The following is a 22,026-nucleotide window of genomic DNA, read 5'->3' on the forward strand; positions in this document are numbered from 1 at the left end:
TGAATTACGTGCCATATTGAAGTTGTTATGGTACCACAGAAATCTGAATGTAATTTAAGAAGCTTAGGTGGGGAATGGGGAAATCTTCTGACATACCAATGATATTTACAGACAGAAGCTTCTAGCTAGTATTCAGGTTTCCTTGTAAGCAGTGAAGTAGAACACTGGTGAAAGAAAATACTCTGAAGAATTTTTATTTACTCTTCAAACAATTCTGCACAATGGTTTGTTGTATTTTTATTTGGAGGGAACGTGTTAGAAGACAGTTTGGATGCAGTCTACATCTCCAGAACATTTTCTGCCTTGTGAGCATTAAACTATGGAAGTGTTTTCTTAAAAAAAGGGAAATGTTTGGAAAACACTGGTAAGATAAAAAGAAATGCCGTTTTTACCATAGCATCAACATTATTCTCATACATGCCATTTCATTTAGAACAGATTGTATCTTGTTTTCTAGACCTGGCAATCACTTCTGTTAGATATTTAGCAAATGTGAAAGTGACATTCTCTGTTCTCATTGTGTCACCATTTTTTTCTCAGACTGCTAAATGGTTTCTCTTGCTGCAAACTTTTGTCTAAGAACATATAAAAGTTGAGTTTTCTTGTCTGCAATGATATAGTGGAAGAAATACTGCAAACTTGCATATTTTATATGAATAACAGATATTTGGCATCATGTTTTGTTTCTGGCAGTAAATTTCTAACTAACACCTAGATAGGATTGCTTTGATAAAACTGACTAAAAGGGTTGTTCAGTGTTGGAAATACAAGGACATTCCTCTTTTTCAGTGATTCTTTCATGAATGATGCACAGTTGTAGAAGTATAACATCAGAAATATAACGAGATCTCTCTCAGGGTAAATGAGCTAATTCTTCTGATAATGAAGCCGCTAAAAATTGATGCCACAACTGAAGAAAAGTAGTTGCAGGGAAGTTAGCTGCAGTTTTGCCCAATGTACTTTGTTACTGTGGGATTAAAATAAAATCCATAGTTAAAATATAGAAGTATATATTAAAGCTATTTCAGAGCATAGTGTTACAGCTGTATGCAAACTATACTTTCACGTGTGTACTGGTTTTGAGTTCTATCTTTTTCTCTCTGTTGAAATATGTGGTGGAAAAACACTTCAGGGTGCTTTTGGAGACAAAAGAATCCATGATTTGTTAATAATGTTAAAAAGTACTAGAGATTTTGTTACATGGAGAGTTGGTCACTGTTCTGCTAGACTAACATATTTATTGTTAGCTTATAGCAGGGACTGACAGCAATTTGAAGTACTATAAAGTCTGAAACAAAAAAATCCTCATATTTCTAAGGGGTGTTTTTCAGTGATTATCCTTTACCAAGCTGAGTTTTCTGGATAGAAAAAGATTTGAAAAATGCTCAGTTTGTGATCAAGTATATGTTTACAATAGGAAATCCGTTTGGGAGAGGAGGGAATTTGTCCAGGCTAATTTAAAGCGTTCAAAGGGTTCATGCTACATGGGGTAGTTTTGGTATAATGGTTGGATGGTGTCTGGATTGACTGATGGCTCATATGCCTGATGGTTAAGGTATTAATGCTTTCTTTGTTTAACACATTACAAAGGGAGAATATGTCTGTCGATACAAACATTCTGACTTTAAGACTGATGGAGGGCCCTTGGAAATACAGCCATCAACAGCAACTTTACTGAAGAGTAAATATTTTCCTAGTTCTCCTGTTGTTACCAAATAATTACATACAAGTGCTTCATTGCTCAGAATCATTCCTTGCTTGTTGTAGTCACATTTGTGTTACTATAGTTAACAGTAACAGCTATAAGCCGGTGTTGAGGAAGTACATTTCCATCTCTCTTTATTTATGTTTGGAGTCATACCAACCAAGTAAATGTCTATATTAGATCTTAGGATTTTATTGAAGTTGTAATTTGAAAGAAAAATATGCCTGAGGATGAAATGCATATTTTAATTTACTATGATTTACAGTAATTAACTTACTTTAGCGACTATAAATTTACCACTTCACAGTGTTGATTAGATAAAGTTGAAAAATGTACTTTAAGGCAATGATGAAAAAGAAATGGTGTCAGAAAACACTCCTGAAGTGCCTGTAAAAGTCACAGGAGTTACTCTCAAATGTCTCTGCTTACTGTAAGAAGATGATCTGAATGTAATCCACAAAAAAAAGAAAAAATCATTTGGGAAAGACTAGATAGCCTGCTAGGTTTTATGCATGATAGCAAATGGGTTTTACTCTACAGTTCTTGAGGAATGTAAAAAATACCATTTTGTGGAAAGAATCCTTTACTGAGATTAAACTCTCAAAATCAAAGGTAAGGTTATTTCTGTAATTCCAGCAGGATTAATTCTGTCATGACTGACATTAGAAAAAATTTTCTTTGAATTTTCCATTGCTGTCCAATGCTTTTAAAGCTTTGAGCTAATAATTGTATCTTTGGCAAGAATAATTTTTATGAACTCTAATTTTTAGAATTTATTGGGAAGTGTCACTTTAATTCTTGTTATTAATACAACTTAGCTCTGGATTGCCATACAAATAATCTGGAATTAGTTTTTTGTGCCTTAGATTTTCTATATTCCACTTGTCATTGTAACTACTTCTTAAATGCAAAGTTCCAACTGTGTACCAAAAGGAAATATTTAAAAATAGGCTGAAATATTTAATATTTTCTTATTTGCTATAGGCTAGTACAAATTATCTTTTAGTTAAAATTTCTTAAATGTAACAAAAAAACCTCACTCCAAACCCAATAAACCAACAAAATCCCTCAAAACCACCAAAAGACAGTGGGCCGTGATGATGGATAACTTGAAGCCAGTTTTCCATATGGTTGTATTCTTTATTTTTGTGAACAGACTAATTTACAGCAGATACATTATTCCCCTCCTTCTTTTTAGAAACAAGGTAGATAATACATCTGCAGATAAGTGGTTTCAGAGAGAAAAACACATAAAATTTGTTGCCTTTTATCGAACTTGGAAAATTACATTAAATGACATTCAGTAACATTTTTTAATGATAAAAACTAACAGATAAGTCTTCCTCCTATTTGAGTCAATACCATGCAACAGAATGATTCAGAAAGACTCTTCTGGTACAGTGAACCATCTAAGTCTAAAAGAAATGGGGGCAAAAATCTAGTAAGCTTTAAACCCTTAATCACTAAAATAAAAAGAAGGTGCTTTCTGCTTTTCCCAATAAGCCCCATAATTTTTCAATAAAAAAGATCAGTCTCAGCCTGAAGTTTAGTTTGGTTCAGGGTAATGTAAGTTTGCCAAGTGAAGGGAAGAAGGTGAAAAAATGAGATTTCCTGGCCAAGGAAGAGTAGCAAAGACCTGTATTAGGGAGAAAGGTTAAAAATGGAGTAGTGGTTCCTGGTTCCTGTCGATGCCCTTTGCTCATGTGTGTGTGTATGTGATCCAGCTGGACAATAAGAGAAGTAAGAGACAATGGTTCAAGTACCTCAAACATTCTTTTATAGTATGTTTTGATATGAAAATCAGTGCTCTGCCTGATAGCCTGCTTTCAAGAGGACCAGAGTATACCAGAGATAACTAGAATCATAGAAGCATTAAGGATGGAAAAGACTTGCAAGATCCTAGAGTCCAGCCTTTGTCACATCCAGTCGTTTCCTGAACACTTCCAGAGATGGGTACTCCACCACTTCCCTGGGCAGCCCATTCTGATGTCCAGCCTGAACCTGCTCTGGTGCAGCTTGTGATGTTGTCTTGTCCTGTTGCTGGATGTGCAGGAGAAGAGGCTACCTGTGGTAAGGTCTCCCCTGAACATCCTTTTCTCCAGCGTAAACATCCCCAGCTCCCTCAGTTGCTTTTAATATGAGTAGGTGGACAGAAAGACCCGTGGTTGTAAAGCCACTAATTTACTGCAACTCTTTCTACTTTTGTTATCCTTAAAAGCAGAGTTTCAAACTCATTGATTATTTGACAGTGTTGGAATGTCTAAACACAAAAGATCAAATGTTAAGTAACTTGGACAAAAGAGGAAATTTGAAGACCATAGAGGTGGTCTTACCACTACTGCCAGCACTATCTTAGTTCCTTAAAGTGTCTAGTAACCATTCTCTTCATACTGTTAATTTTATTTACTGAGAAGACAGTGGGTTATGGCAGCAATAGTAAGTTGAAGACACATTTCACCACTACCTAGTGATCTTCCTTTGTAGCTAAACTCATGTAATTCCTCACAGTGAATTCTCTGAGCAGAATAGAAAAGTGCCAATATTATCTTGGTCTGAGAAAGAAGGGCTTAATGTGATCTATTGGAAGCTTTTATAGATTACTAAAAATCTAAATGTTTATCTGATGCTTTCCACTTGAAAAGGTTATCAAAAGAAGCTATGCCCAATTGTATTTTCAAATTTTTTTATCATTTGCTTTTTTCTGGTGTTTAATAAGAAGAGGCTGTAAGATCCTATTTTTTAACAGGCTTGCTTCTGGTGGTTGGCAATAGTAATGGTTTTCAAAAAATAAAGCTTTCTCTATTTTTTTCCAGATGGCATAAAATTGATTTAAACAAAATTATGCAGAAATAATATGCATTATGGTATGCATTATGAATTGTCAAAGTTCAAAGGACAGAAAGAATTGTAGTCTTGTCTTGTTTAGTTGTATTCCCTAAAAATTGTATCAAGGTCAGAACAAGCATTCAGCCTTGGTAAAAAGCTTATGCTATGGAGAATCTGACTTATCTATTGGTTATATGTATTTTGATTAAAAAGTTTTGAGAATTAATTTTAACTTGAGCACTGATTTTTTTCTGCTGGTATTGGAGACCCTGAAGTTAATCTTCAGTGCACTGTCTCTGATGTAAGCAGAGACCTACTTAGGAATCTTATTTCTTGGTGTAAATTAGTCAAGGCAGAACTGTGTTCTGCTTTGATTAGTTTGCTTCCAGCATATATCACCATCTTTTGAAATAATTTGGGTACCCGGTGAAGTACTGCAGTTGTGAGAGATGTTCTCTTTGTTTAATAAATTAAATAAGCTTCTTTTATCAGACATCTTTCTGTATGTAATATTGTAATGGGGACCTCTAAACTTTCTCTTTGTTAGGGTGATCTGTCTAGTTCAGGTACAAAGAGCCATTTTAGGGTCATAGTAATTACTGAGTATGTGGTGCATACCAGGAGTGCAGATCAGTTGTCATCTAAACTGCTTAATGACAAGAGTGATGCATTACAGTGATTACAGAAATGTTGTTCAGCAAAGGGTCTTAACACTCAATATATATAATCAGTGGCTCTTTCTTTTGCTTTTCTTTTCTTTTTTCTTGTAAAGAAGTTTATTGTCAGTGAAGAATTCCCTTGATATTGTGTCCTAATTGAAAGATCCTCAGACTATTGCTATGCAACCTTCCAGTAAAAGGGTTTACAAGCAGGATAGAGAGGGATTTTTCACAGGGGCATGTAGTGTTAGGTCAAGGGGAATGGCCTTGGATTGGAGGAGAGTAGGGTTAGGTTAGATACTAGGAAAAAATTCTTTGCTAGAAGGGTGGTGCTGCTCTGGGACAGATTGTGTACCCCCTCCATTCATGGAAGTGCTCAAGGCCAGCTTGGATGGGGCTTTGAGCAACCTGGTCTGGTGGAAGGTGTCCCTGCCTATGGAACTGGAGGATCCTGAAAGTCCAATCCAACCTGAACCATTCTGTGATTCTGTGTATTGACCAGTACTGTACTAGCATATTGCAAATGCAATGGGATTTATGATTGACTGTAAAATTCTGATGGAATTGCTTATATACTGAAAAAACAAGTCTGTTTCCTCTTCCTTGGAGTATGACCTTTATGTTTTCTAATAGGACAGGGTTTATAGAATTAAAAATTGCATATTTATTGTTGGTTTTACTTTCTGATTGTCTGGCATCAGTTCAAAACTATGACACTTTTATTATAAATACTGTAGTGGTATGTTAGTAGCATTGTATCTAACCATACCTCCCAATAATTTTGTGAAGCTCTCTATTTATATTGAACATGTGGCAATGGTATACAGCAATATTCATCATTTCCCTTTGATCTCATGGTCAGAAATGTTTCTGAGAGGGTGTATGAAGATCAAATCACCAAGTTATCTTTGGTTTTGGGAGAAGTGGAGGGAACCAGTTGTGGTGAGACTGCTTTTGGTTCTTGTTTGATGGTTGTTCTTGGTTCTAACTTGCAATCATGTAGCATTTCTTGGTCATTACTAGATAACCTGTAGCTATTGTTCACATGGTGTGCTGTTGTATAATCTGTCTACTGGAATTTACAAAGATATCATATCACACAGATAGATAGAGGTAGGTAAATAGGGATATCATACAGAAGACATCATATGAATTTTTCATCTTGTTACAAGATCCCAGGAAAAAAACTCACTTTTTTTAAATCATGATTTTAGAGCAGTAATTTTTTCAGATGGATTTTTTTCCTTTTAGTTAATGGCAAGGTGCTTTGTCTTAATTCCTAGATTAAGAATGATATATCAGTATTCTCTTACATTTGCACAGATAGTGAGAGACTTCCATTAAATTAGACCAGATTAAAGGAACATAAAGATTGCATAATTTATGTCCTTCATCATCTCCTGGCTTTTTCAATGAAGTGAAAGTTTAATAAAGCTGAAAATATGGTTTAGGTACCTCAAAAGTAAAACAGCTTATAAATCAAATCTGTACAAACAGTGGAGGAGTTAATGAACTTTGCTTCAGATACTGTTGTAGGAAAAAAAACCCCCTAGAATAAATTTAAAAGTTGTCTATCCAAGTAAACATGCAAGTCCAGTTTACCACTGTCCTCTTTGTCCTCACCTGTGCATTTTGGAAGAACAAAAATTCCACAATTTGAAGCAACACAACTGAGTTTAAACATAGTGGTGTGTAGATCTAAAGTAATGTGAGAATTTAAATAGGAAACAAACTTTATAACGAGGGTTTTTTTTCAGGTCTAATATATTTTAGTGTGTGTGCTTCCATATTTCACAGGTTTTGAAAACACAATTTCATTTGTCAGTATTTCATAGCATATTGTATTAATAACCTAACAAGAGATATAGTGAAAGATGAAAAGTTCATCTCCAAGAATATCAGTGTTATAAAAATGGAGTATGGACTGGGATGCAATGAGAATTTCAATAACCTTGTATTAGCACATGTTTTTTCTACTTTTTTACTCCAGGCTGAATGTAACAAGGTCTGATTCCTTTTCTCCTTACTTTAAGTTATCTCACAGATCCTAATTGTAAAGTTAATGTATGGCAAACCTATTCCTGGATGTGTAGCACTTCTTAGCAAGATGCACAACTCTTAGTATGTTTTCTTGCCTGTAGACAACCTCTGCAAGACCCAAAAAGCACCTCAGTTTTCCTAACTAACTGGTGAAAAGTTATTGAGGAAAAGAAAGATGAAGTGTTAGATTATTTCAGTGCTAAAAATCAAAACAACAGACTTCTGAAGCTGGCAACAAGAGAAGCCATGCCATTCCATTCATGTAGTTTTTGCAAGAGTTTATTTCATCAGTTCCCAGAAGGGGCCAGTGGTCATAAGAAGTCAAGGTAGAAAGAAAATTAAGATGAAAAAAATCTCAAAAATCCAGGATTGGGTAACAGTGTCTACAGAAACCTATGAAATGTATGAACTTTCACTATTCCAGACAGGATGCATTAATATTACAACAAATAAGCATTACTAGATGAATAACTGTACAATTAGATAGTTAAAATTTATCTTTTGAAAAAATATGCGCTTTTCCTTGCCTCTTACCCATTCTTAAAAGACCACAGTTGTCAAGGAAAAAACCCCAACAAACGAGTTGTCAGGGAACACTCTGTATTGCTCCAATTTTGAGATATGAGACAATTTGAAAGAGAGTTGAGTAACACAGACTCATTACTTGTCAAGAAGAAATCTACTGATCTAATCTAATTTTGAAAGTCTTTCTGTGCAAATGAAGAACATCCAGTGCAGAAGGGTGCAGCCCATATGGAAATTTGTCTGCAGTATACAGAGTTTAAATTTTAATGGAGGAGCTAATGGAAGCATCATCTATATTCATCCTGGTATTTTTTTTTTTGTCAAGCATGCACTTTCCTGAGAGTAAATTACTAATCTCAAAAGCATCTAAGAGCTAAGCAGTGTTAGAAATATTAGACTATGATCCCCACACAGAGTTTTGCTTTCTTACAGGTTTTGCTTTCTTTCACTCTTTAATCATGTTACCAGTTGTTTCATTAATACAGAAAACCCTACAACTGCTGATAACCATAACCTGTTTCTGTGAGCAGGACTTTGCTCAGAATTTGACTTGAAAAATTAATTAAAATCACAAAAGATAGAGGTCATAATTCTCATGCATGCAGCATGCAGCTTTCAGAACCTTTTTTTAGTAATGCTTGCTTTGCTAGATTTCTAAAACACCCACTGCTTTAAATATTTTTATTCTACAGTTTGATTTTTCCATTAGATTAGTTTAGGAGCAGCGTTCCTAAATGAGAAAATACTGCCTATTGTAAAAGATAATTTTAAGAACACTACTTTGATTACTAAGCCATATGCATTTTTAACTTTTTTTCCATATCTGAAGACACTATAGAAGGAGAGTTTGGCAAATCTTGTTTTAAAGTTAAGTGTCCATAGAATAGAATCCTCCAAAAGCTATATTTATATTTAATGCAGAAGCATTTGGTCATTTGTGAACTGACAAAAATACCAGAGAAACTTTTAAATGACAATTTTACTTTCCAGGAAAGAATCTGTCATAGAGATTTTTCTCACTTCACGTGAGAAAAAGGCTATCATAGGCTATCAATATATGTTTACCAAGTAGGACTCAAAATGAAAAGTTCTTGTAGAGAGTAGTTTATGCTGCTGGAGAGTTCCTATTAAATAAATATTTCTGCATTGAACAGATAAAGCTGCGGTTTCTGTTATGACTGGCTATTACAGCACAGCTGTGCAGGAATTACAAGTGTGTCTGTGACAGACTTTTAAATTAATCCACTTTATTCACAATGGATTTTTGCTAAATCTGATTTTTGCAGTCTATTAACCTCAAAATGTGAAAGACTAATATTTGAATTAGATATTCTTAAGTAGCTGGAAAATAGTTGCTGGCATAAATACTTAATATTAAATAACTCTGCACAGATCTGTTTTGCTATACTATGACCGGTTTGATAAATATTGTTAACAGATCTCATACAGTTTCCTGTACAATCTTGATTCCTTTCTGTAGTCTTTTATTTGTTGCTGTTCACAGACTGTTTAAGCTTTTACTTTACATATCTGTTGTGCCAGGATCCCTACAGAGCTTGATTGCTCATATTGTGGGCAGAGTTATCAAGATGTTACCTGGTACTTCTCTGGGATTTGCATTTTCTTTTGTCCCTTGCTTGGCTTTTATTTCTCATGTTTCAAGTAAATTGTAATTTGTTTGGAGTAGGCAAATTTTCTAAGTCCAAACCCTTAATAAGATTTAAATGTCCATAAAGCTCTTCAGAGTAGGTTGCTGTAGGTGCAGTTTGTGGTAATTGGGAGTGGGGCTGTGGCCGAGCCTCATCCCCAGTGGGCTGCGGCTGTGTGGGTCAGGTGAGCAGCATTGGCAGCAATGGGCCAGGGAGTGCCCAGGTGCACTGACCAACCACCAAAGGGAGCAGAGGGCACACAGGAGCAATGCATCAAAGGTGATGGGATAAAAGGTTCTGATGAGGAACAAGGGCAGATACTTGCAGCCTCCTGAAGTGGTGTTGCTCTGCATGGGCAGGTGCTTGAAGCCTTCTCACATGGTATGGTGTTACTCTGTTTGGGTGAATGCTTAAAGCCTTCTGAAGTTGCATGGTGATAATCTGTGTATTATAGCCATCTCAACTGTGACATATGCTATGGCATGTGCTGTGACAGGTTGACTTCAGAGTACAGCTCACAAGTAAGGATGATTTCCATAATTTAAAGTGAAATTGATTCATCTATGGTTTTGAACTATTTTTCTAGAACTATGTATCATACTAATTTTCTTCCTTTTTTTTTTTTTTTTTTTTGTTATTCTGGCTTTTACTTTGTCTGGGATGTTCAAGTATATCCTCACTTTGGATATAATTTTCATCAGTCTATGAATTTGTATTAGAACTGAATTTCTTTAAGTGGCAGTAGGAGTCAAAAATCAAATAAGTTAATATTATGAACATTATGCATCATAAATGATTTAAAAAAAGATATGACTAGAGAAAGCAGGTTCAATGTAAGAAGTTCAGCTATGGTTTTCCTATTGTGTGCTCAATACAAATGTCCTTCTTAGGCACTTTATAGATTTGGAATGTATTTAAGTTTGAGTCATTTGTCTGGATTTTCATCAGTCTTGAATTCCATTAGTCTGTAGGATTTTGCCAGTACCTTGTTTTTTGGTTTATCCCAGTGGTAGGTTTTTGTTATTTGTATATGTGGAGGTGCTTTTGCTTTTGTTTTTCTGTTGTGTTTTTTTTTTTTTTTTAATGCAGAAGTGAATTGTAGAAGATTCCAGATAGTCTGTGGCTGGTGATTCTAATGCATTACATTAACCAATGTTAAATTGGCTTTATATTTTTACAAGGATAATTCTTCAACAAAGAAAAATTTTTCCATAGAAAGCCTTTTCTTAAAAAGTATACTGTCTCTTGGCACTGTTCAGATGCGATACATTAAGACTTCAGTACTATTTTGGTGCATTTTTTTCTGAGTGCTAAATAGATATTGAGTCTATTGGTTCGCCTTTTCTTTTATTTCAATTCCTTTGAAAAGGTCTCCTGAAGAGTTTATCAATTCTTTTTTAGCCATAATTTTTCAGGAACACTAACAAGGGAGGTTTGTCATTTCCATTTCTGACAGCAGAGGCAGATGTTGCATGCCTAGTTTGTGGCTTCTGTGACTATTATCTCCTCTTTGAGACAAATAAATAAGTTAGAAATATAGAATATGCTTGAAGAATATGAGTTAGGAAGACTGATACCACAGTAAATTCCTGGCCAAATTTGCTGATGGTCTGTGCCTGTGTTGGATACTGCCAGGTCAGTAGCCATGGATTAGTGGATTGCTGGTTTGTATATGTAAGAATAAGATTTTTTTTTTAATTGCTGTAAAGGCAGAGTGCTGAGAGGCACATGGCTGGTGTTTCTTGTGAATTAACATAAACAATGCTTTCAGATACAGAAACCTCTGGTGCTTGAGATAAGCATAAATGCCAAGGTTGTAATTAATATTGTGGACTTCCAAGTATTCTAGCATTTTTGAAAACTGATGAAACCACTGTTGTGTCTAAAATAAAGAAATAAGATATAGCCAGGCAAATTCTTGAGTGAACAGCTGTAAGAATTCCCATCATTTGGCTGGCACCAATTTTGCATAGTTTATGTAGTATGTTTCACATTGTGTTTGAATTCTTTCAGAACTGCCTTGATTGTCACTCCAGGATAAATTACATCATAGGCAGCTCAGAAAATGGCTGTTGCCTTAGGAGTATTATTAATAAAGATAAAGGCTTTTAAAGTAAAAGATACACAATGAAATACTTGTCTGGCTTATGCATGCAACTTAGGAATCTTGTTCAAATTTGACTGATATGCTATTAGAATGATTTATTTGTACTTAAGACAAATAGATTTCATTTGTAGATCTCTGAAATATATTACCTGTATAAATGTGTTAAGAAGGTACACCTTATGAGTAAACCCACTAAATCTGATAACAGAGCCCTATCAGACTTCTCCCTACCTATATGTGTTCTATGTGTCTTAACAACAACAATATGGAAATCCTTCCCTCTGATCCTGCCCCTATCTCTGTCTAGCTGACCTTGTTTTTAACCAGCTAAACTCTTGGGGAGTGGAATGTTGCAGCGAAGTGTCAGGCTACAAACAACGTACTCTGGATGAAGCCTTATGCCAAAGTGAGTTTGAATGTATAATTATGGTCACACTCAGATATGCCATGACATCTGAGGATCCTTTGTGGCAATTTGTACAGATCATTAATGATATTTTTATTAGCCATGCTAGTATCACGAATTTGCATTTGGTCTTCAGACTCCTGCAGTGTATTTGATTTGGTTTAAAGAAAGCGCCAATCTCTACCTGTTACCTAAAAGAGAAAAATAATAGTGTGTCTATGCAAAACATGAAGCCCAGCCTTTCCCTGTGAAACAGTAAAATGGATGAATTGAATATCTTTCTTATCTATTTCAATTACACAAAGATTTTGGATGATTTAATAATGCCTCTTTCTGTGAGTCTGGCATTTATTGTTGCAGTCATGGCAATGCTTGTTGGCCATAGAATGATGGATTACTGGCATCACACACCTGTTGAAGGTGTTACTTTTGGTCCTTAAATATGCAGAATTCTACACAGAAATCCATTGGTGAATATTACAACTGTGGTAGTAGAAAATTCTGCAGTATGGGCTATAAATGAGGATACTTTCATTTTCAAACATCTCTCAGCTTTTTTAACATGTGAAGAATTTTTCTTGTTCCTTCAATTCTCCCCTTGCACCAATACAATTTGCTGACAAATGCAGACTTATTTGCAGCCATTACTTCTTAGTTGTACAAAATCACCTTAACAGTTTCCCAACAAGTCTTTTTTCATTTAGAGGTAGCCTTTGTGTACTCTTTCATTAATCATAAAGGCTGCTTTGGATTTGACTGGACTTACTAGGTCAACAGACCTTGAATTGGAGAAGATAGTTTTATGGTCTACTGAGAAACCAGTTTTACATGGAAATGAAATACAAGAACAAGGGTTGGAAAATGTTAAGGCTGTGGTATAAAGTAAAACATACCTGTGTGAGCCAAGGACAGAATACTAGCCACTTTTAATTTCCTGACTTTTGTTAGCTTGTAAGTCAGTGCTTTCATTTAAATGCTTTTGCCTGCATTTTTACAACTTATTTGGAGAGACATATTGGCCAGCTCCTGAGCTACTGTATGCTGACAACAGTTAATCATGTGTTTCTTTGTCTTTTAGTGAAATTCAAGATTCCTATGTTTATGTTGTTCTTATTTTTCATGATTTGTAGTATAATTAGGAGTGGCTGGCTTGGCTGTTTTTGGTACTTTGGACATATTAAATTTCATTGCCCAGTATGTGGGAATGTAGACAGCATTTACCAGCTCATTAACCTCTTTAAATTGGCTGCAGAATGGATGATTTCCTGTCACCATCACAGGTCACTGGATGCATTGCGTTCTAATGGACTCTTTCTAGAATATTTGCAAAATGTTAAGCTACTACAGCACTGACTGATTGATTGATTGGCATGTTTTTTCTGATTTACGTAGTTTTTGTTCTAGGTTATGGATTTTTTTATGGGGGGCAAATCCAGATAAGGGATTAATGTTATTTTTCTGAAGTCAGAAAAGCAAATGCTGACTAAGAAAACCTCACTAGGTGATCCTGTTCCTTTACAAAATGTAAGTATGTTATACACACACACATCGCATTTCCAGGACACTCAGTATAGAGAATGTTTGGGCAAGGATGAAGTGCATATGACTGTGTGGTCTCACTGGTGTACTTGACCACTAGTAAGCATTGGCCCTGGATCTGTTCTTAGGAGTTTAACAAGATCAGGAAGGTGGCCTTTGATTTTCTGTGATAAAAGTAGTGTCCTTCACTAAGCCATGATGTATTTAATTGAAGAAACCCATAAACCTTACTTGCTCAGTGGGCTGTGTCAGGGTTGATGTTGTCATTCTTTCAAACATTACTCTTACTGAGTCATGGAAATTTGTATATGTAGGCAATTTTGCTGTTCAGCTTAGTGTTTTTAATCAAGTAGAAAATATCATAAGAAAGAGCTTAAAAACGAAAAGATTCTGAGTTTTCTTTTCTGAGTACTCGCCTCATAAAGAGCAAGCTTGGTTTTTACCTTCTGCTAGTTTAGCAGCAAATAGAGGTGAGTGATTCCAGATTGTCGTGTCAGAATTTCTAAAGTCACTAAACTTGCCAAAATAAGTCACAGCCAATCAGGAGCATTGAGAGAGCAGACACTAATGCTACAGTGGTTAAATATACTTTCCTGTTCATGTAGGCAGCTCATACGTGGAACTTGCTTACAGGTGGCTGAATACTGAGAGATGTTGTGAGTCATGAAGTTAGCAGGCCACCAAGCCCTTTGTATTAGCTGCTAACTCTATCTAAGCTCTGTAAGATTGTAATGAAAAGACACGAGAAAGCTTTGTGACTGTTTTGCAATTCATTAATTATAGATGCTGTGGATTAATCACATAGTCTCATCAGAATGTAATTTAAGATTCCAGAATTCATCAAGAGGAATCAATCTGCATGTCATCTGCAAAAATGAGATCAATATAATGTATTAGATTTTATGCATTAACCTAATAACCTTGTCACAGATAGTAAGATTTCTATCCAGAATTCTTACTTAAAGGAATGCCTTTGATTTGTTTGTGTAAAACCACAGTATAGATTACAGATTCAAAGCTAACTTTTAAATGTGCTATTCAAGGTGCTTATTGAAAAGAAACTTGCTTTTTCTGAGTGTAATTTGTTTGTTTTAACTGGAAGTGATTTCTAAGCTGGTCTTTTCATAAATATTTACAGCTTGACACTCTGCTGAAATCAAAGTCCCTGTTCATCACAGCACTGACACGTGTGCTCATAACTTAGGGTTAATTGATCTCATAAATGGGTACTGAATATCTTTGCCTTTGTGTTTTAGTCATGATGATCTCTGCTATTGGCATATTATGCAACTCTGTGAGTCCAAGGAATGTATAATTGGATATGTATTTTTTTTCCTGGCCTTGATGTCTCATCATGCTAATATTATATACTACGTATTTGTCCGATTTTCGGCTGTTTGGATGGCCTGGAAAGGCCCGGGGTGGCCTTGGGGCAAGCCTGCGTTTCAAAGGACGAGAAGAGGCTTCAGTTCTTTTCTCGGTCTCGGTGTTTATTAATTGTTTATCTAAAAGATTTTCGCTCGGCCCGACAGAGGTCTGCTCAGCAGCCAGCCATGAGCACACTGTCTCGCCCTCCGGGCAGTTACCTATCTTTATACCCAAAGTTACGTATACAATATTTATCATTTTTCCCCAATACCTTTCACCCTTATTGCCCAGTGTACTTTTAGTAATGACCAATCCCAAAGTGCCACCATCACCACAGAAGATGGAGGAGAAGAAGAAGAAGGACAGACACGCCCCAATTCCTCCATCTTACTTCTCTAAACCCCCGTGTACAGAAATCCTAAACCCTGTGTTTCACTCTCTAATTAACTTATCCCTTCACCATTCACTCCGGTGAAATCCTCCTATCCTCATACAGGTGTTGTCTCCTGTGTAGGATCAAAGTCCAGCCACCAGACACTTCTGGCAACATTCCAGGACTCCCGAGCCCCCCAAGGGTGGTCTCGGTGACTCGGCACCTCAGTCCTGAGGTGCTGAGATCCCACACATATTATGTTTTTATTTGCATCTGCATTCTGTTCTTAATTTCAAATGTCACAACTAGGAACTTCTAGTTTTAATGCAACAACTGAATTTAGCTGTTCTATCTCATACTGCCCACACATGGTTACTAATGAAATTCGATTTCTCTGACCTCAATATTGGAACAAGTTTATTTTTTCAACTTTTGCTTGTACAAGTTGAAGTTGGGTTTTCATGACCCAACTTCCTTAAGTTGGGTCATGAAACTTAACGGGTTAATGGGTCATGACTCATTAACCCCAAAACCATATTTTATGTACCAGTTTAGTTTGAAAAATCTAAGTCCATGATTTATTACCTTATTTATAATATGATATATCATAATGCAGTTCACCTAATTTTATTTAATTTCCTTTTCTCTAATGCAGGGTTGGGAAGAAACTGTGGATGCAGCAGTCTCTTACTTATTAAGAACTTGTTTATCAAAGAGCTCCAAGGAGCAGGCCCTGACTCTCAGCAGCCAGTTGTCCATGCCCAAAGATACCAGCAGACTGAAGAAGAACATCACCCTCTTCTGTGATAGATTGGCCAAAGGCGGCCGCCTTTCATTGAGTACGGACTCGGCCACTCAGCCAGCTGCTGGCATGCCAGGTAGACATGAAGCTCATGAATGTTCAGAATCCAAAGTATTTATTTGCATGTTAAAGCTAAAAATTATGCATGTTTTATTTTCTTGGCAGTTTGTTTTCCATTGATTGTGGGAATTAAACACTGTTGGTGTCACTGACAAATAGAATGACTTAGGTAATAGGATAATTTCAAGTTTCAAGTTTTCTTATTCTATTCAACACTTACTATTGCTCTTACACAATATGCACAGTAATGTAGCAAATGAAACACAGATGGTCACTTTTATACTGAAAATTCTTATCACTTATTTCTTTGCACTTTTCAATTGGATGTGTGCATGTGAATCTGCATGTGTATGTTTCTAATGTGATGGAAAAAGGAGGAGTGAAAAGTCCTGTTTTCTGGATAAAGAAATGAATGTGTTAGTGGCTTTATGGCATATTCATATGATAAATAATGAAGTAATGATAGCACTAAATAAAAAATCTGTAACTTTAGAAAGTACTAGTTAGCTGCGTGGTATCTCACAGAAAACATGAAATTGAAGATGAAACTAATTTGAGTATCTATTATTTCCCATATAGAATAAGAATGTGAGCAAGATTTCACAATAATTTACGTGACTGTCAAGGGATTACTATTTTTAAGGGAAGTTTTGTTAATGTCCTTTTCTGTATTCTGACTTTTTAGTTATAGTGGGAGTAAAGTTACATTCTTTCTGTAGAGTCTGGAGTTTAGCATCTTTGTACTGTTGCAAGACATTTTCTTCCTGCTGTTTTCCTCCAGTGAGATAGGTAGACTTAGTAAACATCAGATACTCCTGGTGACTTGGAAAGTTGTATTTTTTTCCCCATCTTACTGCTCCAGATCTGGATTGGCTGCTTGTTCAGCTTCGTAATCTCCAAAACCATAATATCACTATGGTCTTTGACCTCAGTGCCTTCCTTCTCCTACAGCAGTCTTCACATATGTAAGGAAAAGCTTGTATTTTATATATGCATCATGCTTAAACCTAGGAGTTTGTTTTGTTGGCTATATGGATATTGTTTTTGATAAAGATTGGGGTTATGTTAGGGCAGTATCTTGATTATCAGTATTTTGCTTTCTTATATTATGAAGAATAATTAAATTCTTGTTTAATATAATATGGTCTGTATAATGTTTCAACAACTCAAAAGTCCTTGTTATGTGTGGCCCTCCTTTGCATGTGCCACTATAAATGATCTGGTAAAACAGCTGCAGACTATGCAGTGGTAGAAATTCTACCAACATATTTTAATTTACTTTAGTGTTATACTCTTGTCATATCTGGAACCAGACTCATAGTCATGTGAAGTAAGGAAGTGAGGCAGAATAAGTAAGTGTCATATTGGCTTTACACATTTCTGCTAGTATTTCTTTGCAAGACTAAAATATGTGCAAAGGGCGTTTAATTTGTTGAACTTTGATTATATAACCATTGTTTTTTCTTCTAAGAATTTTGAAAAGGTGTGAATAGCTGCAGTTTAACTTTTTCCACCTAAGCTAATAAGGTGAATTGATTTAGTAAAGAAATTCACTTCTTCCTATTTAGTTGACTAGTGTTATTGAGTTCAAGGAGTTATGCAATTAGATTATGAGCCTTTTAGGAAAGGAGTAAAATTTGTAAATATTATAAACAAATTAGAAGAAATATTGCTCTGGATAGTCTTTGCATTTACTCATTAACTGTTGAGAAAATAACATTTCTTAGTTTCAACCTCTTTCAAAAATTATATCTTAATTAATGAGAAGCTCATTAGAGAGAAATACTTCTGTCAAATGCTCAGAATAGCACAGTATTTAAATAGCTACCCTCCAGCAGGATTTGCTGTGTGATTTGAAACTGTGTCTTTGAACAGACGGAGAAAACTTAGAACTTCTTTGTGAGAATAAAGGTTTTACTGACACTTTTTAAACTTGTCTTGTCACCTGTTCAGGTTTTCTCTGGCCATCTCTACCTTGGCAAGTAATGTGGTCTGTTAGAAGCAGATCTGTTGAGGCTGGCAATGTGATTTGTATCTCGTCTTTGTTTCAGAACTAGCTCTGTGCCTGTACTGGTTCTTCATTAGCGGTTGGAGTGCTCCAGGTACATTTCTGGAATTCATTTGCCTGGTTAGATTTACTAAAAGAAATGAATTCCTGTGCTCAGGACCAGTCCTCAATATGAAAACAGTGCTGTTAGTAGGGATAATAAAAAAATTTTGGCTCACTGTTGAGTCCAGCTAAAAGCACCTGTTGTCTCTACACATGGAAGAAATTGTGTGCCTTATTATAAAGGGAAAGCAGTACACCAAATATCTGTGCTGTTGAGTCAAGAGCTCTTTGATAATGCCTAGAAAACAGAGAAACTCCTTTTCCCAGTCCTTAGAGGAGGGAACTGGAATAGGTACAGGTGAACAAGGTAGAACCACGTGTGGAGAGGGAGACAGAGAATTGTATTTGTATCTGAGGATTTATGGTGCAATACTGGATGGTAATGTAGGGGCAATTTCTTCAGGATGTTTAAGCTCCAAGCCAAAGATGGTCCCATAATTAATCAGTAGGGTCGTGAGCATTAGTTTGAGGATTTTGTTCAATACCAGTTTTTCTTAACACCATTCTTTTTCTTAATGATGAAAACCCCTTTTTCCATAGTAATAAACTTTTAAAAAAATTTCTTTTAAAGTGCCTAGGACCCTTCTAGTATTGCAGCACTGTAGCAGTAGGCTCAATTTCTAGAAGTTATATTTAATATGTTCAAGATGGTGTACCCTGAAATCTAGAGAAATTGCCTGAAGCCACATTAAAAAGCTGATGATTACCTTGAAGTGTGTAACTATTTGAAAGGTGCCTTCAAAAGTAGTTGTCAATATTTGTAGTTAATCCAAGAGTATATGTTAGAGGTAGACCATGGTCTGTCCTGGGTCTGGTTTTGTTCACTATTTTCTTTAATAGCTTCGCTGATGGAATATGGGCATGAATGTTAAAATTGTGGCTTTGCAACAAGCTTGCACTAGTTTGAGGCATATTGAGAGAGCAATAATTCTGATCTTGATAAATTAGGGGAGGATCTAAAGTTAAGACAATTTTCAGTTGAAGCAAGCGCCAAGGACTCTAGCAAGTAACAATCTGACAAACTAAAATTTGACAAGTAATTTTGCAAGTGCTATTGCCATAGGATAGGCTTGTGGGATTAAATTGGGCCATCAACTGAGAAGAAGACAGCAATATGTTTCCACTAAAGGTGAATTCCAACTTTGGGTTGTAGTCATATGGCTTTTAATGAGGAGATATGTATTTCTTTCTGTTCTTCATGAGTAGAATTCACAGGGAGCACAATTTAAGGAAAACCTTAAATTGAATAGAGTTCAGTTTTGTTTCTTCTGAGGGAAAAATAAAGAGAAATTTCAGGAGGGGCATGATAGTTTTCCAGTATGTAAGATGTTCTTATATGGGTGATTAAAATTGAATCAGAATCAATTGGCTAAAAATGATTATAGCTGTAAACCACATCAGGCCATATCATGTACTGTGTTGCCTTTGGCAATGCATAAATGGCTGGATGAGAGGAACGGTGAGGGGCTAAGGGCCTGGTGCCAGCCCCAAGTGTGGGTCAGTGCCAGGGAAGTGCTTGGAAAGGTGCTGTAGACCACCCACATTGTCATGTATTGAGTTTAATGGGTGTGAGAATTTATAGCATATATCCTGATGACCTGCAGTGAATTAATTCCGTAGCTTTTAATGGTTTCTTATAATATTTGTGTGTTGTGCAGGATTGCTTTTAAAACCTTGATGAGTATAAAGTTGTGGGTATTTGAAGACTTGTTTAGATGTCAGTCTCATTGGAGGCCTGTTTACAATATTGCTCTACCCATATTTTCGGAAGCTCAGTTAATCTTTGGCTAGAATGCTATCCTGCTTTTCCTGTGATAGTTCCTGATGAGGTGTGCAAATACTGCCTGTATTAGTTCAAGGCTTTGTTCAAGCAAGGAATTTTAAATAAGGACCTTATTTTTCTTTAGAGAATCCTTTTTCTTCTGCCTTGTTTTTTTTCTAACTCAACTTCAGTAATTTTTATCTCTTGACTTCGTTAGGAAATCATTGTACTGTGTTTTAGCATGATTTACTCACATAGTTAAGTATAACTGGAGCAGTAGAAAAAAATGTTATTTAACCAAAAAGTCAATTACTGATCTCCATTGCTGAAATCTGTGGAATGCCAAAGACTGTAATCTGCTAAGATGGCTGAATCCTTACAACTGAAATTATAAGGAAAAGGATAAATATTTTGAAATATGAAACTTATAAATAGTTTTGTGTAAGTGGAATATTTGAAAGTTACATGAAGTTAGAGCTAGAAGGCAAGATGACTGCCCATCTAGTTTTCCCTTTGTATTGCAATGGGGTTAAGGGATTCAGAACATCAATGTCAGAGTTTATCTGAACTCATAAACACCTTGAACAATATCTTGATAGCTGTTATAATAGTTTAGTGTCATTGTTGGAAGGTTTTCCTAATGTTTGATATGTATGATTTTTCCTGCAAATCAGTGTGTTTTATTGTGAATATTGAAAGTGGAGCTGGCAGTTAATGATGTTCTTTAATTGTTTGAAACTTTGGAATGTTTTAGTGCAATTCCTCTAGTAACTTTTCTTTTATGCTAATTGTGACAAAATGCTAGCATTCTTTTTATGAATGATTTTTCGTCTTGCTCTTTGTTTACCAAAGTGGAATACTTTTCCTTTAGTCTGTGCAGGAAGTATATCGTACTGCACTCTGCTCTATTTTAATTTCAAGACCCTTTTCTACAAATTTGTTTCCTAACCAGATGTTTCCCATTCTGTATTTATACAGAATCAGCATGGTGGTGTTTACTTGACTAGATATTTTGTTTTCCTAGTTTTTAATTTATCAAGTTGATTATAATTTTTTGTATAATAATGGTTCTACCATTTAGATTATGAATGGGTAAATGCAAGCTTTAAAGGCAATGTTCTTTACCACATCAAGTATATATATGCATCCAGAATCTAGATTCATACTTTGGAAGACAAATTTTTCTAGGGTTTCTTTTCCTTGCATAAGCTTATAAAAACCTGTTTTCAAAATCTTGTGGTAGTATTTAAGAGTGAATACTGCCCCTTTGAAAGCTGTTTCTTCACTGGAAAACTGGGATGAAACAGAATGTGTCATATTCCTTAAGGAACTCTCTGTTTACATGCTATTAAACTTGGGGAGAATGTTAGTATTAATTGGAAACACATGTGGATTTGAGATCCTGGGAGAGTAATATTAATCTATATATGAGAATTAGACATAAATATTACAGCAAGTCCTTAATACACTGAATGTATCTGAAGAAAGACTAATAATGGTTTGATCTGAAGAAATAGGATTTTTGTAGTTGTAAATTCCTCTATTACACCCTTAATTATGAATTTTTCATTGGTCATTAGTGGAAGAGAACATGGAGTCTAAGTCAAGTTCTCCAGCTTTAAGAGACTTAAATTCAGAATATCTTGAAAAATGTAGTGGCTTCCATTTGTACTCACGCAGTTTCCAGTCTGTGTTTGTAATGTTATCTTGGTAGCAATTACAGCAACTTGTTTCCCCCTGGAGAAGTTAGAATCATGCAGTTGGAATTTCAAGTAGCCTGAAGAAGGCACAGATGCAGAAGTTGCCCTGAGGCCCAGACAATGCTTTTGAACCATGAGCAGATACTTAGAAAAACCATGTGAGGCTGACAGAGCATGGTTTGAGATCTTTTCCTGAGCTTGAGACCATGATGCATTGTCAGTTTTGTGTAGTCCCTCATGGGGTGCAAAGAAGTGTATAAAAAAATATGGGTTGTTTCTCACTGATGTGAGAAAGTCCAGTGCTGTTTATTTCTGCAGAAGACTGTAGTCCATAATGAAGTATGATTCTCACTTAAGATATTTTCCATATATTTTCTGTAGGAATAAAATATTGA

The 22,026-nt window shown here is 35.6% G+C and overlaps 1 protein-coding gene across 1 annotated transcript in view; it reads left to right on the forward strand.

The window, feature by feature from the left end:
• The window catches only part of BBS9 (Bardet-Biedl syndrome 9), a 295,956-nt gene that overhangs the window by 129,677 nt on the left and 144,253 nt on the right, over positions 1-22,026 (forward strand). Inside the window, exon 22 of the mRNA XM_074540268.1 lies at positions 15,853-16,075. Coding sequence (XP_074396369.1) covers positions 15,853-16,075 — 223 coding nt within the window. The remainder of the gene's footprint in view (positions 1-15,852; positions 16,076-22,026) is intronic.

The sequence above is a fragment of the Zonotrichia albicollis genome, chromosome 1 (genome assembly GCF_047830755.1).
Source record: "Zonotrichia albicollis isolate bZonAlb1 chromosome 1, bZonAlb1.hap1, whole genome shotgun sequence".
NCBI classification, from domain to species: Eukaryota; Metazoa; Chordata; class Aves; order Passeriformes; family Passerellidae; genus Zonotrichia; species Zonotrichia albicollis.